The 26,600-nt window shown below is 39.0% G+C and overlaps 3 protein-coding genes across 5 annotated transcripts; all 3 read right to left on the bottom strand.

The window, feature by feature from the left end:
* Window positions 1–1,150: 1,150 nt before the first annotated feature.
* Window positions 1,151–3,824, bottom strand: LOC103943761 (high mobility group B protein 6). The gene is made up of 7 exons (XM_009354107.3): window positions 3,289–3,824; window positions 2,740–2,847; window positions 2,277–2,654; window positions 1,963–2,199; window positions 1,764–1,861; window positions 1,555–1,639; window positions 1,151–1,448 (listed from the first exon to the last, which is right to left on the bottom strand). Exons 1-7 carry the CDS (start codon window positions 3,760–3,762, stop codon window positions 1,323–1,325), a joined length of 1,506 nt encoding a protein of 501 aa, XP_009352382.2. The 5' UTR covers window positions 3,763–3,824; the 3' UTR covers window positions 1,151–1,322.
* Window positions 3,825–4,927: 1,103 nt separating this feature from the next.
* Window positions 4,928–8,592, bottom strand: LOC103943759 (protein trichome birefringence-like 23). Its single transcript, XM_009354106.3, has 3 exons — window positions 7,993–8,592; window positions 7,348–7,622; window positions 4,928–6,192 (listed from the first exon to the last, which is right to left on the bottom strand). The coding sequence occupies exons 1-3, from the start codon at window positions 8,333–8,335 to the stop codon at window positions 5,419–5,421; spliced, it is 1,392 nt and encodes a 463-aa protein (XP_009352381.2). The 5' UTR covers window positions 8,336–8,592; the 3' UTR covers window positions 4,928–5,418.
* A 10,060-nt stretch (window positions 8,593–18,652) lies between these two features.
* On the bottom strand, window positions 18,653–22,827 carry LOC103943758. 3 transcript variants are annotated; one of them, XM_048589806.1, is made up of 5 exons: window positions 22,406–22,827; window positions 19,779–22,062; window positions 19,622–19,682; window positions 19,313–19,536; window positions 18,653–18,975 (listed from the first exon to the last, which is right to left on the bottom strand). In XM_048589806.1, exons 2-5 carry the CDS (start codon window positions 22,037–22,039, stop codon window positions 18,921–18,923), a joined length of 2,601 nt encoding a protein of 866 aa, XP_048445763.1. In that variant the 5' UTR covers window positions 22,040–22,062; window positions 22,406–22,827; the 3' UTR covers window positions 18,653–18,920. The 3 variants fall into 3 exon arrangements, with proteins under 3 accessions (XP_048445763.1, XP_048445762.1, XP_048445761.1); XM_048589805.1 differs by having other exon boundaries at window positions 22,416–22,821; XM_048589804.1 differs by lacking the exon at window positions 22,406–22,827 and adding an exon at window positions 22,166–22,398.
* Between the last annotated feature and the right edge of the window lie 3,773 nt (window positions 22,828–26,600).

Genomic DNA, 26,600 nt, shown 5'->3' with positions numbered 1-26,600 from the left:
AGGAATGAGCATGTTTATTAACACTTAAGTAATAATCCAACCATCAACTTCTATGTCATTTAGTTTACAAAAATCTACAAACTTAGGCCATCTCCAACCGAAGGGTCCAGGGGGCCGAAAATTGCCCGAAAACCGTCTCCAATTAAGGGCTAGGCCAGAGGGCTGTGGACCCCACAGAATCTGAAAGGGCCAAAGGGCCAATCGGCTGGTCCATCCAGCTAGCCAGCCAGCCCTAAGCTGGGCCAAAATTTTGATTAAACCTATCGGATATAACTAATAGGAATGGTTGCCAAAATTTGAAATTCAACGGCTAGTTACTGTTGGATTCAAATGTTTTTTTTTTTTTTTTTTTTTTATCTTTTGGGCCAAATTTTTGTTTATGAAATTTAAAAATTCCCCCCCCCCCCTTTTTTTTTTTTTTTTCCTAAGCCATTCCTAAATCATTAAAAAATTTTGAATTATGCCCTGGTTTATGAAATTAAAAAAAAAAAAAAAAATTTTTTTTAAGCAATACCTAAGCCATTCCTACAACAATTCGGTCCTATTTATAGCCCAAAAAAAATTCAAATCCGACGGCTAGCTAACGTTACTTAGCCGTTGGATTTGAATTTAAGTTGTAGTTTTTAAATAATAATATGTTTGGCCCTATGGCTCTTTGATCCTTAGTTGAAGATGGTTTTTTATGATAGGGCTAAAACGAGTCCTATGATCCTTTGGCCCTCGGTTGGAGACGGAGGCAAAATATTGGGCTTATGGCCGTCTGTGCACCATTAACCATTAATTAAAAAGGAATAGGAGACCAACATGACGCAGTTAATCACCAAATTAATTCAAACCTGGGCAAAGCCATGTTTTTCCATCATTCACTGGAGAAAACCCCATTCCACTCGGTAGTAGGCCTTGCTCGGTTGTAGGCCTTGCTCATATCAAGTTTTAGAGCCATGTAATGTCTGCGGTGGTTATGCAAATGGTGACCAATTTCTGCCGCCACCAGAGAATTGATTGTATGAAGTTGTGCACAGCAAGCAAGCAAGCAAAGACTTGGATGTTATGGTACCAACAATCCAACTGATTTGTAGGGCATTGTTTGAAGTGATTATATGAAGTTTTGTGAAGTCAAGGAAAACATTTGTTCAATAATCAGATCAGGTTTACTCTTGAATTTGAATCATTCAAATGTTTCATTCATAGTTAGCAAATGCTAAGGCTGACATCAAAGTTGACACTAAAAAGAAAGAAAGAAAAAAGTCAAATTAGCCATCAAAGTGATGGGCATGAAACTCCTACAAATGTTTCACCAACATTTGAACACCGTCTGATCATCAATTAACAGAGGTAGTAGATGCAGCAGCAGCACTTTTGTTATATTCCTCTACCTCCTTCTTGTATGCTTCCATTGCTTCAGCTGCCTTCTCATTCCAAACCTTTTTCTCTTCTTCCTTCATTTCCTATATAACCCAACAAGTGAAACAAAAAATAGGATCAGTTTTAATTAATTTAGGGTCGTGAACATGTTACCAAACGCGACTTCCGAACCCAAATTCAATCCCGTACCTTCCATTTCAGTGAAATCATTGCAGTAATGGTGGTGCTGTTAGTCCCTGGTCTCTCCTCCAACAGAGCCTTTCTTGCTTCCTTGCTGCATTATTCAAAACAAAACCGAAATCAGTTTTTATTTCTCATCGCGTGACCCCGATTTTGCCCTTTACAGGGTTTCATGTATAAGACATTACAAGACTACAGCATTTAAAGAGGAACATTACCTGAACAAGAGGTAAGAGGATGCAGGCTTCTTGGGCTTGTTGGGGTCAACATTCTTCATTTCTTCCTTCTTCTTCTTCTTCTGCTCCTCCTTCGTTTTCTGTTAATCCGTTACAACTCGATTAGCAACCAACTAATAATACAACAGCAACAAAATCAGTAAAATAATGGAGACCGCAGCTTGCTTAGTAGTAAGCAAACCTTGATTATGTTTTCAGTCTTCTCCTTCTTCTTGAGAAGCTGCAGGGCTTCATGCTTTTGCAGTTTCATCAGCTCTTCCTCTTCCTTTTTGAGATTGGAAGCTTCCTCTTCCTTATTCTGCTTGTAAACCTCCATCTCTTGCATATACTTCTCCTTGTTCTTCCTAGCCATCTCCTCATAAGGCAATTTTTCTTCCTCCGTCATGTTTTTCCATTCTTCACCCGTGATCTTTGCAACCTACGAAATAGTCCCAAAATTGACAAATTAAAATATGCTATGAGGCTTTTCATGTGGGGATGGTGATTTTCAAATACCTCAGTGACAGTTTTGTTCTCTGCAGCCAGAGCTGGTCGCCTGTCGTTTGTGAACAGAAAAAATGCCGACATTGGATGCTTGGGTTTCAATGGATCCTTTTCCTTCTTGGTTTTCTTGTTCTCCATTTCAGCTTCTTGCTTGAACTGTAGGTATTGTTCAAGCAACTCCATAGCTGTCTTCTGCTTGTTCTCCTCCTCCAAGAGATGCATTGCTTCCACCTCGCGCTTCTCTTTCGTAGTCACTTTCAGGTAAGCTTCCTTCTCGGCCTGGTACCTCTCTTCGTAAGGCTTCTTCTCTTCAGCACTGACGTTCTTCCACTTGGCCCCCAAAATGTTTGAGACTTCCTTAAAATCTGCTTCAGGGTTCTCCTTCTTGATCTGCATCAAAACCACAAAAGCAGAATTAGAAATTGTTTCTCACGTATATCTCCGAACAATCGTAGTGTTCTAATCTGTAACTTACCTCAGCCCATTGATCTTTGCACCATAAGATGTAAGCAGGAGCTGGCCTTTTCTTCTCAGGGCAACCTTTCTTTTTCTTGTCTTGCACTGGTTGAGCAATTGGGAATGCCTGATGAAAAATAAGTAACCATTATGTCAACCCCATTTCAAAATCATCAAACCGCTTCGATCAAACACCCAAGAAATTAAAAATTACAAACCCGTTTTTGGGCAATTTACCAGTAACCAAAAAGCATAAAAATCCCAAATCATCAACCAAATTTCATGTGAACCCTAATCATCAAGCCAATGCAACAAAACAAATTCCAGGAAAGGCGATCGAGAACAGAAACCCTAAGAACATATAAGTCAAGAACGCTCAGGGATTTTTTTCCATTTTTTTTTTACAATTAACAAGTAACCAAACAAATTTAAGAACCCAAAATTAAGAATCACCCAACCAAACTTCAGATCCATAATTTATTTTCTCAGCATCCAAACAGAGGAGAATACAACGCATGCAGAAATAAGGACGCAAATGAAGAAAATAAAAGGGATCAAGGAAACAGACCATGATGGGTTTGAACTCCTTGAGCTTCTGCAGCTTCTTCAACTCCATCTGAAGCTTGTCTTGCTCTCGGCCCTTCATAGCAAGATCTTCCTCCTTGGTCTTCAAGATCTCATCCTTCTCCTTCAGGAGCTCCTCGGTTTTCTCCTTTTCGAGCTTCATCGCTTGCAGCTTCTCTTGCATTTCTTCGAGTTCTTTCTCGAATGACGACGGTTGGGTCTTCTTCTGATTGGCCTGTTTCTTAGAAGCCGCAGCTTTGCCCGACTTCTTGGGGGAGGTGCGAGTCTGAGAGAGGCTCTCGTGGTTCTCCTTCACTGGGTTGGAGTCCGATGGTGTTTGGATCGGGCTCGGAGCGGCGTCCGAGACCTTTCCTGCGAGGATATTGGCTGCATTTCCAGATGGGTTTTTGTCCTTGAGTGCCCTTCGGCTGGCCCTTGGCTTCCTGTTGGGCATTTCCGCGATTGCAGTGTCAGCCATGGCAGAGAGAGAGAGAGAGAGAGAGAGAGAGAGAGAGAGAGAGGAGGCCGGAGGATTTTGAATTTGAAATTGAGTGGTTGTATGGGGGGAGAGAGAGGTTGTATATAAAGAGGGGGCGGCCCAACGGTAAGTTTTTTCAAATTCAAATTAACTTTCGAGATTGAATTGTTGTTTGACGTCCGGTAATAAGCCTTGACCGTTGGTAGAAGATGGGTACAAGCCCTTACCATATAGAGATTACAATTTGTTTTCTTTACCATAGATGGATTTTACTTTTCAATTTTCGATAGTTTTTGTTCAAATTTACTTCTTCAATAAGGTTTTCAAATGATTTTTTTGGATAAGTTTACCATATGCATTCGTGATTGTATTGGTTTTAGTTTCACGGTAATTCTTTGAACGACAAAATGTCAATCCGAATTATTGGTTAGAAGAACTTGTGTAGCATGCGGTGTCAAATTCACAGTCCATTAATATAATATGCAAATCAAATAGAAAATATTACCCTTCAATGTATTAGTTTTAGTTTTAGAATAAAATTATTTAAATGACATATTGTCAATCTAAAAAGATTATGCTTTAATGTAGGCAGCAGTGTCAAATTCATAATTCACGAATATAATATGCAAGTATCATAAAAAACATTACACCTTAATGCCACATACAAATGAATTTAGATTAGGGCATATAATACTGCACAAATATTAATTTGATGACTAACATGACAATATTAGATTTTTTTTCTTCCTCCAACCCATATGTTTTTATTGTTATAAATGATATATTTAGGATTCATTATTGATCTCTTTGACAAAAAAAAAAAAAAAAATTATATGTAGGACTCATTTTTAAAAAGAAATCAACCAAAATAAATTTTCAATATTTAAATTTTCTCTTCCTCCAATCCTTAATGCCCGTTTTCACATATCAAATTTGGCCGCAAAAAATTCATATACCAATTCACATAGAATTAGCATATAGGTTGAACCTCCTTCCTACCATCAAATTCACGTAAAATTTGACATACCCACGGGAGTAGTATTGAGCAATGTTTGTAATTGTTCCCGATGAGGAACGTATTTGGATCGATGGGAACAAATCAATTTGGATATTATGCAAGCTTTGCATAAAAAAATTTGTATCATTTTTCACACTTAACAGCACATAAAGTAACATGATTTTATTTTTTTTTGGGAAATAACAAATTAAATGAAATTCGGAAATAAAATAAAATAAAATAAAAAACAGATTTTGAATCAAGATTACAAAGTTATAAGCTTATAGCATACAATAATGACACAGGTTGCAGTTCTGCTCGATGGATGGGAGGGCGATGCCGCGAGAGTCGAATTCTTGTTGACAGTGCGGTTAACACAACATCATGATCATTTTGCAGTGTTCTTTTCTTTGCAACTACAGATGAGGATCTAAATCACAGGCCAGTTGACGCCGGTAAAGATTCAGTCGTGGCGAAGATGAACCGGTTCACCGGAGAAGAATGAAAATTTGTTGTATAGACAAGGCAGAGAAGGAATTTACGATTCATCAGAAACTTCTGCAAGAAACTTTACCAGGATCCATTATATGCTCTCTCATGATCTAGAAGGGAAAAAAAAAAAAAAAAAAGAATTCCGGCAGCGAAGTAAGCTGATTTTCTTATCCATTTACTATCATCTCCATTAATATATCGTTCCAAGATTCTATAGGTCCTGGTAAGCACCAATGCAAACAATCAGTCTGAACCTTCGCGTTTCTGCCTTGTTCAAATGGATGATACTGTCTATATGGACCTGGATGTCCATCAGGTCTCAACAAAGAAAGTTGGAAAAGGTCAAGGAGTTTGAGATTCACCCCATGTTTAGAAGCTTCTGCAGCTGCCTTCGGAAACTCCTCCAGTTCAATGCCACGCAGAATCTTATTTACCTCCTTCACTTCAACCTCACCTTCTTTAGCAGGGGCTGTTTTCTTGCAGTTTCCCCCAGTATTCCACTCCCCGCCCTCAAAATGATCAGGAGTGGATGTTCTGAAAAATATTGTGCCCTTGTAATCTGACTTTACTATAAAGTTCATCACAAATCTCAGGGCTTTGCGATAAGAGAAATCAAATCCCAACTCTGTCAGGTTCCTTTTAGGACAGTAATGGCATCCCAGAACTTCATTGCCCTCGTAGTAGATAGCACTTTTGAGAAACCATTTCCCTGTTGAAATTATCATGTAGTCCCAACCGTGGTACTGATCCACCCACTTCTTATCAAGCTTGTCAAGATGCAGCTCAACTTCAGATGATGCCACACCATCAAAGTCTTCAAAAATAGCAGCTTGGACAAGGAATGGGGACCAAATAACTGAGACACTAAAATTGTAAGAGGGGAAGTGCCATCTTCTGGACCTGTAATCCTTGTCATGGTACACTTGAACGGCTCGTTCAACCTGAAGGACAACGTTGCAATCAAATTTTAAACAACCTCTTCAAAGGAGTCAAGTTCTAGGCTTAAACAGTCTAATAATCAACCATTTGTTCCAACAACCCAGAATCTCAAATATTAAAGATGGCATGTTGTAAACAGATGAACTATGGACCAAAATTCCAGAGACAAAAGTAAAAAACAAATCTACACTTGTCATTTTACAGCTATAGTGGTAACTTTATATGTGCAGGTGTGCGCGTACAGACATGGATAGACAGTGGGGAAACAACTTTATACCACCTCAATTAACTTTTCTAGATAAAACAGTTTCACTGGCATGTATTTGTATACCATGACCCTATATCTGTATATAGTTATATTTCCTTCTATGCTTCATGTTGTGGGGTTGCTCAAACCAAATTAAGCTGGGAAAGGTGCAAAACCAAAATATTACGGAAGCTCTAGCGAACTAAGAACAACAGACGAGCAAACACTAGCAAAAATGCTTAAAGAAGTTATTCACAAGTTATTGAAACTTTCTACAATTAGTCCAAAAAGTTCTCAAGGGGATCACATTACTGGAAACTAAAAGGTTTGTTATCATCAAAAGTTATTTATCTTGATCTGTGATAAACTAACTGACTTTACAGTTCAAGGATGAAAACTGAATCAAGTTCAGTAGAAGAGGCAGACGAACCATGAAAATGTATTACTCGAAAATAGGAAGGGTGGCTAGGGAAGTATCTGACTGAGAATTAAACACATTCTCCACATCCTAACATGTTATGCTTCTAGGACAAATTGAGACTTTAGCAATTAGGATATCCTAAATATCGAGTACCTAAGGGCCCTTTCTGACCGACCTCTTTCTTAGTTTCTGGCCAGGGTGGTAGAGCCTTTCCAACCTATTCCTCAAAAGAAAGGTTCCTCCTCTATCCCTTCAACCTTCTCAGGAGGCAGGATGCCCCATAAGCGCTTTTACCTTTCCTCTTTTAAACACCTTCTCATCCATCAATGAAAAAATTAGTTATTACGTATCTAAGGAACTCAACTCCAACACATCTATCCAACCGAAGCATATGAAGGATTATTTTCTTTTTTATGTTTTAATACTAAATATTCTGTTAATTTGTGCAAAGCCAACATTTATATGTGAGTTATGAATTCAAATACATACCTTGGAGAGCATGCACAGCAACGACTGGACATGGTTGCGAGATATCGAATCACCAATCAACGCCCATGCTTTGTTCCTCATCATTTCAAGAAATCTCCCTGGATCAAATTTTGGGATTTCACAATATCGTGGCTTCCACTTCCAGTATAGAAACCCTGTATCAGGCCGCCCATTTCTTATGCAATTCTGAGGATTTTCAATTGTGGGGCAGCTCTCATTGTAAGCTGAGCCCGAAGTACTCGGAATCCAATCCCCAGAGAAAAGATCGCACTTTCCTGCACAAGCGCACAAACTTTATCTCCATTGAAAACTAACTCAATGCAATTGCAATCGAATTTGCTATCTGAAATGAGAGATTCCACGAAGAGTAAAAGGATCTTTCAACTAATAGTATCAGAATAACTAGCAGTACAACAAAACATTGAAATGATACGGAAAGCCAAAAACTATACCGAAAATCATCCACAATTCCCAACATATTGGAGCATAAGTCCAATTTCCTAACTGCAGATCTTAGTAACCTAAACTATCAATCACAGAGCAAGACTTTCCAACAACAGCAGTTCACTCCAAACTAAATTTCTCATACATACAATACAAAAATAGAAAAACAACAACAGCCCATTAAAGAGAATTAAGTAATACCATTTGGTGGAGGTATCTGGTCCTGATCTCCATCTCCTGGAACTTGCCTCGAAATTGGCTGCTCTGAATCCACAGTATTCTCGGGAAAATGGGTTTCTTTCTGGGCTTCTTTTCTGGGAAAAGGCATCTCATCCTGATCTTCGTTTTGCGGAAATTCCACAAAAATTGGCTGTTCTAAATCCTCAGTTTCCTCAGGAAAAGGGGCTTCTGTTTTAGGCGAAAACTCATTGGAGGTGGAGAGAAAGAGACGAAAAGCTAGACCCATCAGAAGGATTGCAACTCCAAACTTCACCACCAAATGCTTGTGCTTGTGATTAAACCAGTGCATCCATTTCAGCTTCATTGCCTTCACTGCTTTCTTGCTCTCTCCCTCTAGATCTCTGAATGTAGTGGATGTTGAGCTAAAAGGATTAAAACCCAGAAAAATAATTACTTGTTTGATTGGGATTATATAAAAAGATCAAAACTTTTGAGATGTTAGATTGGATTTTGGAAGAGGGTTTTCTTCTGGTGTGTTTTTTGGCTTTTGGCTGCTGTGGATGCCTGTTAGTTGTTAATCATGCACAAGTTAATCGTAGAATGCAGCAATGGGATTGAAGATAAAGTGAGTGAAGCCAGCAATTAATTATTTTTAATGAATTTAATAAAGTGATTCATGATTGGAGACTGGAGAGCACGAAAAGTGGCTGTTAATTACAAGTTTAATTTTCATTAAAAAGAAGATTAAAAATTAGGACAATGATTGTCTGTTCTTCTACTTCCGATGCCCTTCTGTTTTGTGTGGTTACGGTTAAGCCATGTCAATATTTTATATTATTTTTTTTATAGAGATAATAAGACAAAAATGAATAAAAATATAAAATGTGGACGTGGTTTAACCATAACTACACAAACAGAAAGATACGAAAGAATACCGAAAGTAGGATGGCAGATAATTCTTGTACTAAAAATTACGAAGAAACTGAATAGGTTCTTTCCAGAAGAATAAATCACTTTATTATATTTCACAATAGAAAAAAGCTGATCCATCAGTTTGTAATTTACACATTAGAGAGTTACTCACCGACAACTGTCCCAATTACAATTCCAATGATTTAGAGTTCAGAAATTTTTTAATGTGCCAATAACACGATTTGGTATATTAATTTTATAATACAATTAATTGGTAGGGTAAATTACATTTTCGATGCTCAGGTTTATTGTCAATTGCAATCTTATACAAAATTTTAAAATTTTTCAAGCTCATACATTACTTATTATTTCATTTCAATTTTGTACAATCTTAGTTAATTTGTTAAATTTGCCATTAAATGTTGATATTGAAATGTTTATCCTAATTGAAATATTTTTTTTTTCAAATTTTCAACCAATTATATATTACACTTGTTAACCAGGTTGTGCACCCTGAACGGTAAAAAATCTCTTCGAAAGGAGAATGTGTGTGTGTTAATAGTTGTTTTCTTTTTCGATAATATTAACGTTGAATTGTTGTTTAACATCATTAAATCTTCAAAAATCATGTATTTGAAAGAACCACTCCACCAACGTCTTTGATCCTATTTAAGGCTTACTTGATCAACTAATTAGGTAATTCAAGCTTTTATTAAAGAAACATTTTAGAAGATGAAGGGTTGAAATTGCATTGTTATGTATATTAAATTTGAACTATAGTTTGTTTTATATGATGATTTTTAAATTACTCCAATTTTTATTAAAGATATTAAAATTTGAATATAAAAAAAGAGTATATTATTTTGATCAACCAACCTAACTTAATATATTTTTCGATTTATATTCACCTTACCAACCGAATAAAGATTCAGCATACTTGTCAAATTCATGTGCTGGTGAGTGATGCCACTTCAATTTGGATTCCATCACAACACAGCATATGATACGTTTGCTTCTCTCAATTACTTAGGGTTTTTAAATAGAATATCTAGTTCAAGTAGCATGGTCACTTAGTATTACGATTTAATGGTTTTTCTCTTCACTTGTAAGACCATCTTTGAGCCATAGAATAAAGCTTAAAATATAAACTTTAAACCTCCTCCAAACATCTCCAATCATGGGGCTAAAATAAGCATTTGGGAAAAAATAAATCTTTGGGCTAAATTCTCCTCAGAAATTAAGTTTGGCTTAAATTATTCTGGACCCATAAACTATCATATTTCAAAACCATCTTTTGTTTTTTTACTTATAACCCATGACTGTGATTGTCACATCTCGACCCGGGGCGGACCACTTCCCGGGCCCACTCCACCACCGTAGCACGATATTGTCCGCTTTGGGCTTACCATTCCCTCACGGTTTTGTTTTTGGGAACTCACGAGTAACTTCCCAGTGGGTCACCCATCATGGGATTGCTCTAGCCCCCATTTCTCGCTTAACTTCGGAGTTCCTACGGAACCCGAAGCCAGTGAGCTCCCAAAAGGCCTCGTGTTAGGTAAGGATGAGAATATACATATAAGGATCACTTCCCCTGGACGATGTGGGATGTCACAATCCACCCCCCTTAGGAGCCCGACGTCCTCGTCGGCACACACGAGCCCAGGGTTAGGCTCTGATACCAAATTGTCACATCCCGGCCCGGGTGGGACCACTTCCCAGGCCCGACTCCACTACCGTAGCACGATATTGTCCGCTTTGGACTTACCATTCCCTCACGGTTTTGGTTTTGGGAACTCACGACCAACTTCCCAGTGGGTCACCCATCATGGGATTGCTCAAACCCCCTTCTCACTTAACTTCGGAGTTCCTACGGAACCCGAAGCCAGTGAGCTCCCAAAAGGCATCGTGCTAGGTAGAGATGTGAATATACATTTAAGGATCACTCCCCTGGGCGATGTGGGATGTCACAATCCACCCCCTTTAGGGGCCCGACGTCCTCGTTGGCATACCACGGCCAGGGTTAGGCTCTGATACCAAATTGTCACATCCCGGCCCGGGGCGGATCACTTCCCGGGCCAGCTCCACCACCGTAGCACAATATTGTCTGCTTTGGGCCCCGACTACGCCCTCATGGTTTTGTTTCTGGGAATTCACGAGCAATTTCCCAGTGGGTCACCCATCATGGGATTGCTCTAGCCCCCTTCTCGCTTAACTTCGGAGTTCCTACGGAACCCGAAGCCAGTGAGCTCCCAAAAGGCCTCGTGCTAGGTAGGGATGGAAATATACATTTAAGGATCACTCCCCTGGGTGATGTGGGATGTTACAATCCACCCCCCTTAGGAGCCCGACGTCCTCGTCGGCACACACGCGCCCAGGGTTAGGCTCTGATACCAAATTGTCACATCCCGGCCCGGGGCGGACTACTTCCCGGGCCCACTCCACCACCGTATCACGATATTGTTCGCTTTGGGCTTACCATTCCCTCACGGTTTTGTTTTTGGGAACTCACGAGCAACTTCCCAGTGGGTCACACATTATGGGATTGCTCTAACCCCCCTTTCTCGCTTAACTTCGGAGTTCCTACGGAACCCCGGGCCCGCTCCACCACCGTAACACAATATTGTCCGCTTTGGGCCCCGACTACGCCCTCACGGCTTTGTTTCTGGGAACTCACGAGCAATTTCCCAGTGGGTCACCCATCATGGGATTGCTCTAGCCCCCTTCTCGCTTAACTTCGGAGTTCCTACGGAACCCGAAGCCAGTGAGCTCCTAAAAGGCCTCGTGCTAGGTAGGGATGAAAATATACATTTAAGGATCACTCCCCTGGGTGATGTGGGATGTTACAATCCACCCCCCTTAGGAGCCCGACGTTCTCGTCGCCACACACGCGCCTAGGGTTAGGCTCTGATACCAAATTGTCACATCCCGGCCCGGGTGGGACGACTTCCCGGGCTCGCTCCACCACCGTAGCACGATATTGTCCGCTTTGGGCCCCCACCACGCCCTCATGGTTTTGTTTTTGGGAACTCACACAAGAACTTCCCGATGGGTCACCCATCCTGGGAATGCTCTCGCGCGCTACTCGCTTAACGTCGGAGTTCCCATGGAACCCGAAGCCAGTGAGCTCCCAAAAAGCCTCGTGTTAGGTAAGGATGAGAATATACATATAAGGATCACTCTCCCTGGACGATGTGGGATGTCACAGTGATCAAATGAAATCAAATCTAACAGTAAAATAAAAGATTTGACGGCCTCAAATTAAATATAATGTCTAAAATAATTTATAGAAATGATTTAAATCAAATTCCACTTAAAACTTTATAAATACCTATGTATTTGTATGATTTTTAATTATTTATTAGAATTTAAGTATTTTTAAGTAAAATTGTTCATAAAAATAAAATTAGAATAACCTACATAAATTTTATTTTTCAAAAAAGTTATTAAAAAAAAAAAAAGCTAACATCATTATTTCTCAGACTAAAATTTTAAGCCATAACCATTGGAGGAGAAAAACCGTTTCTGAGTTATTGCTTAAAATTTTGTGGCTTAAATTTTTAAGTTTTATTCTCAAGGGATGGAGATGGTATAAGTGAGAGTTTTTAGGTTCAATTCTCATCAAAGGCAAATTTGAATCATATTAATGTTAGCCCATTTTGAGGCTAAGTCTGTAGATAGTATCTTTTGTTCAAAAAAGTTTAAATAACAATTATTATTCCTCTTCCCTTTTTTATAACTATTATTATGATTATCTTACGATCATCTTATAAGATCTGTCAGGTCTCATGCTTTGTCAACACAATATAGCATTTTTAAGGTGTGTTTAATATTTGGTTGACTTGAATAAAACAAACACTAATGAGAATCATAGTAAAATATGAAACGGGTATATTATGTGAAAATACGTACGTGCATTATTTAGCAACTTTGTAAAAATGATACTTTGAAAGATTAGAACTTTTTCTTAAATTTTAATATTTACTTATTTTTGTTTTTCAATAATATGTTAAAAATATGTATAAAATACGTGAATTTCATGTGTATTATTAAAAATATGACTAAATAACGTGTATTAAAAATGAAAAGTATGCATATATTTATAATATGTGGATCATAAGTTGGAGTACAAAAAAGTGCAATTTAATGAATTGTGACGACATGTACAGAAAGTGAAAGTAGTTTAAAAAAATACATATGTACGTATATAGTATGCAAATATATAACGATAAAGAGAATGTCATGACAGTCTCGTTGTTGACAGAAAATGAAACTAAGACAGTCTATAACATATCAATTACGTGCCTTCTGTCGACATGTTGGGAGTATTAGCATGTCAGGGCATCAGATTGCAACTAGTTACTAGAAGGTAGGATTTGATTTCAATCTGATCCAAAATTTCCCTCTTAATCTTTTTTTATTTTACAAAAAAGCCACCTTGACTTTTACAGAATCAGAAACCAGTATATATATCAGAGGCTTATTTACACATGAAAATTTGAAATCTACTTGGTAGAAGCTTGACAAACATTGGTTTGTTGAGAATCAATGTCAAGCCCAAAACCATAAGTAATCCACAACCCAATCTAAAGTCCAAGTCCATATATAGTTTGATGATGTAATTGCTTACAATTGCAAAGTTAGGTAATGTTAGGTATGGTTGAGTGGAAAAAATTAGGTGCAATTAGTGGGTTTTGTGTGGTACTAAATAATCTTAGTTTAATTAAGTGTGTGGTGTAGTTTTCATTTGGTTTGCTATAAATACCCAAATCCCCAAGCATTGTATATCATCCAAGGAAAAACAAAGCCTAGAGCTAAATAAGAAAAGCTTTGCTAATTAGTTTGTTTTGTGAGCTTTCTTTAAGAGTGTGCTCTATTTTCTTCTTCTTGGGATCATTAGAGTTATCTTAGATACTCTTCTTATTCAACAATTGGTATCAGAGCCAAGTCGGTCAGGGATAGTTCTTGGTAGAGCATTGGTTGTAAAGTCTCTTGAAATTCCGAGTATGCTCTGTGGTTGCAGTTTTGACTGATCTTCCACATCAGAAAAGATTTCTTGAGATTATTGCTGGGGTTATCACAAACCTTGAGAGGGAGCTTCTTTGTGTCGAGAGTAGTGTATTACTCTGCACGATAGTCACTCAAGCTTGTTCGGTGTAGTCAAAGTCTTGCCGATACGATGGGTGATCTTCAAGTTGTTGGAGGAATCAAGAAGCTCAACAACCAAAACTATAACACGTGGGTAACGTGTATAGAGTCTTACCTTCAAGGTCAAGACTTGTGGGAGGTTGTCGGTGGTAGTGAAGTTACACAACCGGCAGCGGAAGATGCTAACGGCGTCTTGCGGAAGTGGAAAATTAAAGCAGGCAAATCAATGTTTGCTTTAAAGACCACAATAGAAGAAGAAATGTTGGAGCACATTCGGGATGCTAAAACGCCAAAGGAAGCATGGGACACTTTTGTTACACTCTTTTCAAAGAGGAACGATACAAAATTGCAACTTCTCGAGAATGAGCTGCTATCGATGGTACAACGCGACATGACGATTGCCCAGTACTTTCACAAGGTGAAGTCGATATGCCGCGAAATTTCAGAATTAGATCCAACAGCTCCTATTGGGGAAACCAGGATGAAGAGAAGAATTATCCATGGTTTGAGACCCGAATATCGAGGGTTCATTGCCTCTATACAAGGATGGCCGACATAACCATCGCTTGTTGAGTTTGAAAATTTACTTGCAGGTCAAGAAGCTATGGCCAAGCAAATGGGAGGAGTCTCACTGAAGAGTGAAGAGGAAGCGCTCTACACCAACAAAAGCAAAGGCACCTTCAAGCGGTACACTGGTAGTGGATCTAAAAAGGATGGAGAAAAGGTGCAAAGTCACCAAGGAAATGGAGGCTCTCGTCCAGAGGGAGCTTGGAAGAATCGCGGTAATAGTTAAAAGTTTAGTGGCAAGTGTTACAACTGCGGGAAGATGGGCCACATGGCGAAAGATTGTTGGACCAAGAAAGAGCCTGTTGAAAGTAATACTGCTACTTCCAGTTCGAAGGAGAATAGTGAAAATGGCTGGGATGCTGAAGCATTATTCGCTACGGAGGAAGAAAAAGAATTAGCCCTCACGGTAACAACACCAGAACGCATTGACTACAAAAATGATTGGATCGTAGATTCGAGCTGCTCAAATCATATGACGGGTGATAAACAGAAGCTGCAAAATATATCTGAATACAAGGGAGGTCGTGTGGTGGTGACAGCCGACAACTCAAGGTTACCGATAGCTCACATCGGTAAAACAATAGTTAAGCCTCGATATAATTCTAACCAGGTGCCACTTCAAGATGTTTATCATGTCCCAGGAATGAAGAAAAATTTGCTATCTGTGGCTCAATTGACATCATCAGGCCACCATGTCTTGTTCGGTCCACGAGATGTGAAGGTGTATCGTGACCTCAAAATCTCAGAAACACCAACAATGGAGGGGCGACGATTGGAGTCAGTCTACGTAATGTCAGCAGAATCTGCATATGTAGATAGGACAAGGAAAAATGAGACATCAGATCTATGGCACATGCGGTTAGGTCACGTTAGCTATTCCAAGCTAAGTGTGATGGTGAAAAAGTCGATGCTTAAGGGGCTTCCTCAACTGGACGTGCGAACAGACACAGTATGTGCAGGATGCCAGTATGGTAAAGCACACCAATTGCCATATGAGGAATCGAACTTTAAAGCAAAAGAACCATTAGAGTTAGTTCACTCTGATGTGTTCGGACCAGTTAAGCAACCGTCCGTTGGTGGTATGCGGTACATGGTAACATTCATTGATGACTTCTCAAGGTATGTGTGGGTCTTCTTTATGAAAGAAAAATCTAACACATTCTCAAAGTTTAAAGAGTTCAGAGAGTCAGCCGAAGGAGAAATGGGAAAGAAGATCCGTTGCCTGCGCACAGATAACGGGGGAGAATATAGCTCAAGTGAGTTCTCTCAATACCTAAGGGAATGTCGAATATGTCATCAGTACACTTGTGCCAATACACCATAACAAAATGGTGTAGCTGAGAGAAAGAACCGGCATCTTGCAGAAGTCTGTCGAAGTATGCTACATGCAAAGAACGTACCGGGAAGGTTTTGGGCTGAAGCAATGAGGACTGCAGCCTTTGTGATCAACAGACTTCCTCAACCAAGGTTAGGATTTGTTTCTCCCTTTGAGAATCTGTGGAACATGAAACCTACAGTTAGCTATTTTCGAGTATTTGGCTGTGTATGTTATGTATTTGTTCCTGATCATTTACGGAGCAAATTTGACAAGAAAGCTGTTAGATGTATCTTTGTGGGATACGACAGTCAGAGAAAGGGGCGGAAATGTTGTGATCCAACAAGTGGAAGGTGCTACACTTCACGAGATGTGGTGTTTGATGAAGCGTCTTCTTGGTGGTCATCAGAGAAGGAGGTGCTACCAGACTTTAGAGAATTTGGAGAAAAGCTGCAACAGAAGATGGGGGAGCATACTATCCAACTCTAACCAAGTTCAGATGAATCAGGAGATCCAAATGACGATGATGTCGAACAGAGAGTGACTCAGAATCCTTGGCAAACTGGCATGTATCAACAACCAGACGAAGAAGGTGGGCCTAGTGTACCGGAAGAATCAACTCCACAATCTCAACTCCGAAGGTCAACAAGAGCACGGAGACCAAATCCCAAATACGCCAATGCAGCCATAATTGAAGAAGCAACAGAACCTGAGATGTTCGAAGAAGCATCACAGAGTTCTGAGTGGATGACAGTTATGAAAGAAGAGCTTGATGCACTTGAGCAAAATCAAACTTGGGATCTGGTACCAAAGCCAAGAGATGTCAAACCCATATCCTGTAAGTGGGTTTACAAGATAAAGCGTCGTCCAGATAGGTCAATCGAGAGGTACAAGGCACGACTAGTAGCTCGTGGTTTTTCTCAACAGTACGGACTAGACTATGATGAAACGTTTAGCCCAGTGGAAAAACTTACAACAGTACGAGTCCTACTTGCACTTGCAGCTAACAAAGATTGGAATCTATACCAAATGGATGTGAAGAATGCTTTCTTGCATGGAGAGTTAGATCGGGAGATCTACATGATGCAGCCAATGGGCTTTAAAAGCGAAGCTTATCCTGAGTACGTGTGCAAGTTAAGGAAAGCACTCTACGGTTTGAAACAAGCACCAAGAGCGTGGTACGGTAAGATTGCAGAGTTTCTAACACAAAGTGGTTATTCAGTAACACCTGCAGATTCCAGCTTGTTTGTCAACGCCAATGAAGGAAAGCTAGCTATCGTGCTAGTGTATATGGATGACTTGATCATAACCGGTGATGATGAGGCAGAAATTCTTCGGATGAAGGAGAATTTATCAGTCCGTTTCCAGATGAAGGAACTTGGCCAACTCAAGCACTTCCTTGGTCTAGAGATTGATCGCACACAAGAAGGAATATTTCTCTGACAGCAAAAATATTCCAAAGATTTATTGAAGAAGTTTGGAATGCTCGAATGCAAGCCAATTTTGACACCGATGGAACCAAACGCCAAAATGTGTGCACATGAAGGAAAAGATTTGGAAGATGCGACAATGTATCGACAATTGGTAGGTAGTCTGATCTACTTAACCTTGACTCGACCTGACATTTCTTATGCAGTTGGTGTGATGAGTCGGTACATGCAAAATCCAAAGAAGCCTCATTTGGAAGCAGTTCGACGAATACTGAGATATGTGAAGAGTACAATTGACTATGGTCTTTTGTACAAGAAAGGTGAAGACTGCAAGTTAGTTGGTTATTGTGATGCTGACTATGCGGGAGATCATGACACCAGGAGATCAACAATTGGGTATGTGTTTAAGCTTGGTTCTGGAACCATCTCTTGGTGTAGCAAGAGACAGCCAACGGTATCTTTGTCAACCACAGAAGCAGAGTATAGAGCAGCAGCAATGGCAGCTCAAGAGAATGCATGGCTGGTACAGTTGATGAGTGATCTACATCAACCAGTAGATTATCCAGTACCATTGTACTGTGATAACCAATTGGCCATTCGCTTGGCGGAAAATCCAGTCTTTCATGCAAGAACTAAACATGTGGAAGTGCACTACCACTTTATCAGAGAAAAGGTTCTACAAGAAGAGATTGAGATGAGACAGGTCAAGACGAATGATCAAGTTGCGAACTTGTTCACCAAAAGTTTAAGTACAGGCAAGCTCGAAAATTTTCGCTGTCTGCTCAGCACAGTGCAAAGAATGAGAGTTGACATTGAGGGGGAGTGTTGAGAATCAATGTCAAGCCCAAAACCATAAGTAATCCACAACCCAATCTAAAGTCCAAGTTCATATCTAGTTTGATGATGTAATTGCTTACAATTGCAAAGTTAGGTAATGTTAGGTATGGTTGAGTGGAAAAAATTAGATGCAATTAGTGGGTTTTGTGTGGTACTAAATAATCTTAGTTTAATTAAGTGTGTGGTGTAGCTTTCATTTGGTTTGCTATAAATACCCAAGTCCCCAAGCATTGTATATCATCCAAGGAAAAACAAAGCCTAGAGCTAAATAAGAAAAGCTTTGCTAATTAGTTTGTTTTGTGAGCTTTCTGTAAGAGTGTGCTCTATTTTCTTCTTCTTGGGATCATTAGAGTTATCTTGGATACTCTTCTTATTCAACATGGTTCACATCAGTGCAATGTGTTCTGTACCTTGCAGTGTACGATGTAGCAGGAATCTCGCCGGGACAACGAGGATCAACAAAGCGAAATCCAAATGTATGAACAAGCACGTCGATAATACAGAAGAACTATACTGTACAAATACAGCATGATAAAATCTATCCAGCCTCGAACACAACTGGATGATACAATGTACATATCACCTACACTCGCAGAGATGCAAACGTATGAACAACTAACAAACACATAGGATCCAAGAACACGCCAAGAGTTTAAACGGTGATTGACCCGTCATTATCATCTTGAAAGACTCGAAGCATACAAGATTTAAATCGCGAAAATCGAAACTACGACAGTGAATATTCACACAACCATTCTGGGGACCTTCATGCCAAATCCGCGCTTTGCCTTCTCAATTCTGTCCAATAAAACGTCAACGATCATGAATGAATCAACACGAATGCAAATTAATAAATGATAAGCCATCAGACAAGCTGATACATAAACATCTTTAATTATGAAGGTTGATATATTACCAAATGGTGGTTATCATATATGCAAAGAAATTAACAAATGCAAAGAAAGAAAATGACAGTAATCTTAGTTTACACTTGCAGACACAGGGCAATAGCCAAATAAGGATCAAGCAAAGTTGTTTGATATCGATCGAGCAATTTTCTTTACGTAGGATCTTAACAAGAAGACGGTAATCAACATGCCACTGTAATCAAACTTATATAAGCACAAGGACTTACGTGGGGGCAAGTTTGCCGAGGCTTTTTAAATCTTCCCCTGAGTCCTCATCCACCACTCTCCCAGACGTTTCGACGATATAAAATTTCTCTCTTGTAGTTGGTAGTCCTCTCCCTGCAAGCAGGTCCAAATCTCTCTGATGTAGCTCTCTCCCGTTTACATAGACACCGGTATTGCCAGCAGCACAATTTGTTGGAATGGGGTAATTGAATTCTTCAATAAAAGGCTGCAAAACGAAACGAATGCTTTATTATAAGTCCACATGAACCGTGTACAAGAATATTTACAAATCAAAAGTTTATTGTTCTCACAGGAATTATGCCGAGGCAAGCTTGGCCCATCACACCCCAGAATCCGGCTCTGAAATCATACCTAGTTAAAAATGCGGATACGAAACAAGTTACTTTTTCAGCTAGAAGGAATTTACATGTCATACACTAAAAGTTGGGAGGCGACATGCAGACTTACCAATAATCTCCAGGTCGAATCGGGCCAGCGAGCATTTCAGCTTTCCTAACAACATGATCCGGAATAGGTTGCCCGTTAATAAAAACAGTAGGCCTTGTTTTCTCCACACCTTGGTTAGATTTTGAGACATCTTTAGAGCTCTTTTTTATGAGACCCACCAATAAGGAATCTGCACCCTTGCCGATTTTGGGGGGATCTTGTTCTTTTCTTCCCTCTGCAGAGTCTTTAGAAATGTTGGTATTGAGATATTCATTGTAAGAAACATCCACATTGGTTTCCACTGAACTATCTTTCACAGAATTCTGTCGAGAAGCGATCTTTCTAAAGAGTGCCTTGTCTTGGTTCTTGCAGTCACTGTCATTTCCCTTCTCGGCTCTGCTTACTCTATGTTTAGAACTACCAGGCTGCTCCCAAAGAGGCGAACCTGGACGCTTTGGAGAAAAGGACTCTTTTGTTGGCAACTCAGCAGAGCCAGAAACGTCTGTATTTGCGATCACACAATCTGATATCTCCTCCCCCTCCTTGGAAGGGACGGAAGATGTCAAAGTAAGACCTTGCCTCTTCACAGATTCATCCATGTCCAGCCGAGCGATCACACAATCTGATATCTCCTCCTCCTCCTTGGAAGGGATGGAAGATGTTGAAGTAGGACCTCGCCTCTTCTCAGATTCATCCATGTCCAGCTTCTGATCTTCTGTCGGTAAATTGTCTTCGGTGTCAATGAATGGCAAGGTTTGATCAGAATGATCTAAATCATCACAGGGGGATTTGGTGTCACCTGCATTCGGAATACCATGAAGACTTAAAACGCTGCCTTTTAATGCCTCATTAGAACTTTGACCAACCTCAGAAGATTGTTGCTTGGAATCTTTAGAAGTAAAGAGCTTTTTGTTCTTGATTTCAAGTGAGATAACAGTTGAACAGGCACCACACTGCAGTTTTGACTGATTCTTATTCGTATTCTCAAGTTTTCTCGGCAGTTTCAGTATTTCAAAGCACCAAAAGCATGTGATGAATGGGGCACCACCTGCTACAGGATGGAAGATTCGTCCGCGCCTATTGATTGCCATAGCGGTTCTTGGTTCTGAATCACTTTGCCACCTTGTGTGCAATGGAGGAGGACTAGCATGTCGTGGATTATAATCACGTGGCAGAAATGTAATAGGATTGACATGGTGGTTGGAATTCAAATTAATCGGAGCTTTTGGAACCCTTCGATTTCCAAAATCATCAAGCGGGACTTGGGGTGGAGCTACCCAATTTGGGTTGTAGCAGCCTGAACAAGAGCAAGCGGGTGAGTGAGAAGCGTTTTCATGTGGATTTGCATTGAATTGCATGCGCCGTCCCATAAATTTTTCGTTAGGTGGTGGTCTTGGGTATTGGAGTGGATGATGGGGAGGCCTCCGTTTCATTTGTTGCTGAGACGGATCCTCATTTTCTGGAATCACATTCCATGGGTGCCTTTGAGAAGGATAGAAGTTCTTCTGCTGCATAACCATATTATGATGATCCGTAAAAGTTACAGGTCCATGGCTATAGTTGAAGTAAGGGGGTCTTGTCATCTGCTCGTCCACAGCGTAAGGCTGCATCGAAAGAGTACAAGTTATCAGGTCACCATAAAGATCAGGCGGCGTTCTACTCCTCTCCATAGGAACCGGTTCCCTTGGTTTATCTGCCACATCATAAGATCTGCTCAGTTTCTCCTTCAGCTCATCCAACTTCCTCAGAAGCTCCGCTCGATTCTGCTCTAAATTTTCAACTTCACTCGTACCATCAAAAGAGTCTACCTCGTAGGTTGAAGGCCCCTCGTCAGGATAAGCAGAAGTTGGCATTCTTCGACGCTGAGCCCCAACCGTAGGGCTCACGTAAAACCCATTAAACCGATCTTCTTCTACACCTCGAAACTGGTCCATACTTTCCCTTGATCTCACTGACCCAGCAAAATTCATTAAGGGGGCCGAAATATCTTCTACACTTGAAACTACAGACATATACCTACTCACGTTCATTTCAATCTCATCTCCAGAGATCCAATTATCAGTCGGGAACTGCGAAAATCGAGTATGTTTTTCAACAAACTCGGTTTCTATAGCTGCACCTCTTTGCTCAAATCTTAAACCCTTAACCCCTTCCCTAACATTATTACCATAATTATCAACCATAACCTCTTTGCTGTCTGTTCTTGATGAACTACCACTAATCGACTCATCATTTCTTTTTCCGAAAACTCTCTCTTTTACTCTACCTCCCTTCAAATCCATCACTCTCCTCAAATCCAATGCCTCTGGAAACAATAATTCAAATCCCACAATCACAAAAAATTAGAACCTTAAAATTCTCACAGACCATAAACATAACCAACAAGAACTAGACAAAAAGATGAAAACCTGGTATCATAACAACGTAAGAGTTGAAACAACAATAAACAATTCAGATTTCCAAAAGTCAATTGAATTTTCTTTCCTTTTCATTTTATTTTCTCAGCTACCAAACAACATGGAAGGGATAAAAACAGGGTCAAGTACTGAACTTTAGGCCCTTTCAGACATCATTAAGCATCGAAAACGAAAACCAGAAACCAGAAAACCAACAAAACTCAATTCAGGTTTGCTTAGGAATCCGTAAACCTTAATTTACCCGAAAGCTATCAACAAGGACTTTGGACTTGGCTTTTGGGACTCGAGAGAACACGGAGGCTTCTGAAACTTGCATATGTTCCTCCTGCTTTTCAAAAAATAATTACAGTTGACATTTTCTCGGAAAAAAATAAAAATTGGAGATAATAGTTTGTGTTGTTTTCTGTAATTTGAGAGGTTTTGTCGGTGGCGTTAGCTTGGAGAGTACGTTGCTCTCTTTGTAAAGTTTGTATTTCTCTTGGATTCGATTACAGAAGCAAACGGATTCACACACACACACATATGCTGTGGTGAATTGAATAGGACAAGAAATAACCGTCGGAAGCTCACATGCCTCACTCGTGTGAGAGAGCTCACATCCGCGACAACTTAAAACCATAACAAACTAGACAGATGACACACTCTACATCGTTTAAATGTTTTAGTCTTAGCCGTCTATTACAAATAGCTTTTAAGTTTCAAACATTCAAACTAAGAACACTTTGATGCATTTACATTTTCGAACTACGCTGTGATGCAATCCAATCCCTCTGATCTTCATCAGCAATATCCTTATGCTGCAATAGTTTGAAAGGGTAGGGAGGACTATATACGAAACTTGCAAATTTGGGTCCCCCGATAGTTTTCCGGGAAACTGAGTCAGAGTGAGTACGTGTAGTAGTACTACTTTTGTGTATAGTTGGAGAAAAGTCGGAGAACGTCACTCCCGCGTTAAGAAAAAAGCTGGCTTGAAAAGCCAATCCGTACTTTTGTTTGATTGTGTGTGTGGAACAAAAAGGATTATCTACTTTCCAATAGTTTAAGTGGTTCTCGTTAAATTGTTTCATTTTTTTTTTTATACGTAATGAATTAATGTTAAAGAAGAATATCTGTTTTAGCAGACATTTAATTGTTTGTTCAACGATATTCGTCACATCGAAATATGTATTCTACAACTTGCATAACTTACATTCTGAACATAATGTTATATTTAACATTCTAATATTTTTATGATTGACTTGTAGCTTAAGTCGCTACATGCATTTAATTTTGTTTTGTTCGTATTATCCATCAATGTGGTCCACATAAATTCTTAGTCTCTATGAGTGTGATGTGTAGCACCTCATTTGGCAATTTGGATTGGTCAGCGTTGACTAAAGACGTAGGTAAAGAGAATTTTTTTTTAAAACCAAAATTAGCAGCATATCTTTCTTAGTTGGGATAAAAATACTATTGTTCAGTTCGACTCTCATCATATTATTGCTAGTCTATTGTAAAGGTAAACCTAACCCCCTTCTTTTTAGTGTAGATAATATTGTTTGTTCAAAAAAGAAAAATACTATCGCTATATATTGATTCTTACTCATACCCTTTGCAACTTTTCATTCCATATAAGAGATAATTGATACAAAACTCTCCCAATGTTTTGCAAGGTCAGTCCTGTGTAAAATTTAGACGGAGGCCTTTATTTTTTATTGCTGTATTTTCTTTATTATTTTTAATTATCAAATTTGTTCTATAAAACTGAAATATTATAGGTTGGTGAACAAAAAAAAAGGTTTGTTTTAGTGGAAAGGATTGTTTCCTACCTTCAAAAGATTATGAGTTTGAAACGGGTTGCATGTTTTAGTGTAAATTTATCTGTTTAATCTGTTTATAAATTTGCAAAAATTAAACAATAGTAAAGCAGAACCACAGCAAGACTACCCCAGCCCATGCACGAAAAGCCAAAAAGCGCAAACCACTAGCGCTAGAAGAGAACTTTGGTATTATTTGTGCACATATTAATATATGTACACATGTATCGGTATACGTACAGATGTATCTGTGGACATGGAAGTGATGTTGACACACTCGTTTTCGAAAGATGAGTGATTTTCACACATTCATTTTCTTTTTTGCATGCCTAACTATATTTACGATGTTTAGATTGAGTAAATCAAATAAGAATCAAGAGACAAAAATAAATATAGACGTATAAGAAAAGAGATGGTGTGTTGAAATCACTTTCTTTTGTGTAACTATGTTCTTGTTCTCTGAAAAGGCCTTAGAATGCAACATCCCATCTTCGAAAATTCTAGGCAAAGCACATACCCATGTCGGCATATATTGGACGACTCGGATGACCTAGTGTAGAACGAGAACAATAGCTCCTTACCAACCTTTTTTGGATCTTGCATAGCTAGGTATGAATGAGCTTGCTCTAGCCTAGTTGACTTTTCTAATTAGATATAAGTTCGAGTAACTCTCTCCTCGCATGTTAGAGAGTTCAAAATAAAATATCATCTTGTAAAAAAATTACAAAACAAGTCACACTTTTCTGACACCTGTTAAATTTTGTCATTTGATTCTCCTCAATTCATTCAATTCAATGATCGCAATGCGCGAATAGTACCATTTGTATAAAAAATATTGAGTTACTTGTCTGTTGACATTTTACACAATAAACTATTTTCGTCTTAGGTATTTGACAACGACGACATATGAAAGCTTAAAAAAAATAATTGACCAATTCCTTGATCAATAAACTTTCTCATGCTGGAAATGAATATGCAAGCTTGCAAATTAGCCTTCATTGATACAAGTGTTAAGAGAAGATTTTAGTCCCGCTCATATCTCCCCATCTCCTTAAGTTAGGGATGTCTAAATCCCAAAATTAATTTGATTTCATAAAACATCTTATATGTATCTGTATATATTGTATACACGCTTATAAATAAAATCAAAGAAAACAAGTCTTTACAATAAGGCTACACATAATAATTGCTCAGGAATATGTACATTTTTTCTCTAGTGCAGTTAAAAAAGTGCAAGTATGTCTTCTATATGTGATCGATAATATATTGTCGATAATTTGATTTATAATTTTCAGTATGTTGTAGATAAATGGACATGAACTTAAAAAAGTGAAGTTATACAGATAGAGACCTCTCTTTCTATGTATCTTACCCTTCACTGCTATATCTCTCTCTTCCTGCGTAAACCCAACGTTCGAAAAACAGTATAAAATCCGGTCAACTTTTTCACTTTCTTTTGATCACCATCGTTCTCCTTCTTGATCATCTTCCACCTCCACAAACTAGACCGTTTTGGTTTTGTCTTTACGATGCGGTCCTCCTCACTAGATTCACTAGTAGAGAGAAATGGCAACACCGGCGCCGGTGTTGTGTACCGCTCAAGAATATGACCAACTGAAGCCAACTCATAAGAATCATACAATGGACTACCACAGTCCCAAACTTTAGCACCTTGTTCTTGTTGTTTCTCTTTCTTCTTCATCACATAGAAAACTTAATTTGGGTTGTTCCGTTTTGAGGCCAACCTATGGAGATTTAAATAAGGCTAGTACATACTAGTTAGATACGTGATTGGTACATGTGGCACGACGATGTTGGGTAGCCGAATTTGCTGTTATGTGTTACATAATTTTAACATGTGCAAGTAATTAAGTTTTCTGCAAAGTATTAAATTACTTGCCTAGCTAATTTGATGACAATAAGGACGAGTACGTACCCACCACAATCATAACCAGAAGCTTGGCATTGGGTGGAGATATAAACAAGAGATTGGGGAGTAGATGAATAAGAAAGAGAAGCTAATCCCCACGTTCCGAGGTAGTTGAGGAATCCCCACATTCAAGAGGAGCTAATGCCAATTACGGGTGATCGAATGGCTTTGATGTTATGATGTTATTAGAATGTAGTTATGTAATTCATTGTATAGTTTCGCTTACGTAACCAAAAGCTTGCCCAACGGTTATATCTTTACTTGTATAAATAGCCATGCGATTGTGTTGTCAATGATATGAAAGTATCAGGTTTTCCATTCTAATTTTTCATCTTTTGTCTTTCTCAAATCGCGTTTACCCTTTCATCTCCCTTCCTCACACTTACACCTACTTCAACCCTTGGAGTACAACTCAAATTTTAAGTTCTAAACTTACCTCAACGCTCCAACCTTTGGGGCAAATTTAGCTCAGGATTCTCCCTGAGTTAGTGGAGCTGGCCCACCATATATATGTATTTTTTTTAGTTTTATATTTATAAATTCATTGAATCCAACGGCTAAAATATAATATGATCAAATTCAATTGTAAAAAAAGAAGAAGTAACTGTCCAAATTTAAATCCAACGGCAAAAGTAGTTAAAAAAATTTATTTTATGTTTCATATTCTTTCATAGTGTTTCACGAGTTTCATGATGTCAGT

This window comes from the organism of the source record quoted next, unplaced genomic scaffold, assembly GCF_019419815.1.
Source record: "Pyrus x bretschneideri cultivar Hongxiangsu unplaced genomic scaffold, Pyrus_bretschneideri_v1 Contig3, whole genome shotgun sequence".
NCBI lineage: Eukaryota > Viridiplantae > Streptophyta > Magnoliopsida > Rosales > Rosaceae > Pyrus > Pyrus x bretschneideri.
The sequence above is the reverse complement of the archived record's forward strand: the minus strand, read 5'-3'. Positions and strand labels throughout refer to the sequence as shown.

What these genes read in the sequence shown, in the direction of transcription:
- LOC103943758 (XM_048589804.1), bottom strand. An exon ending in ATTCGACCTGGAGATTATTG is followed by an intron (nt 19,683 to 19,778) that starts GTAAGTCTGCAT and finishes ATTTTTAACTAG; the next exon opens with GTATGATTTCAGAGCCGGAT. An exon ending in CTCGGCAAACTTGCCCCCAC is followed by an intron (nt 18,976 to 19,312) that starts GTAAGTCCTTGT and finishes TTTATTGGACAG; the next exon opens with AATTGAGAAGGCAAAGCGCG.
- LOC103943759 (XM_009354106.3), bottom strand. Translation starts at nt 8,335, where the DNA reads ATGAAGCTGAAATGGATGCACTGGTTTAATCACAAGCACAAGCATTTG. An exon ending in CCAGATACCTCCACCAAATG is followed by an intron (nt 7,623 to 7,992) that starts GTATTACTTAAT and finishes GCGCTTGTGCAG; the next exon opens with GAAAGTGCGATCTTTTCTCT. An exon ending in TGCTGTGCATGCTCTCCAAG is followed by an intron (nt 6,193 to 7,347) that starts GTATGTATTTGA and finishes GTTGTCCTTCAG; the next exon opens with GTTGAACGAGCCGTTCAAGT.
- LOC103943761 (XM_009354107.3), bottom strand. Translation starts at nt 3,762, where the DNA reads ATGGCTGACACTGCAATCGCGGAAATGCCCAACAGGAAGCCAAGGGCC. An exon ending in AGAACAAAACTGTCACTGAG is followed by an intron (nt 2,200 to 2,276) that starts GTATTTGAAAAT and finishes ACTATTTCGTAG; the next exon opens with GTTGCAAAGATCACGGGTGA. An exon ending in AGACTGAAAACATAATCAAG is followed by an intron (nt 1,862 to 1,962) that starts GTTTGCTTACTA and finishes ACGGATTAACAG; the next exon opens with AAAACGAAGGAGGAGCAGAA.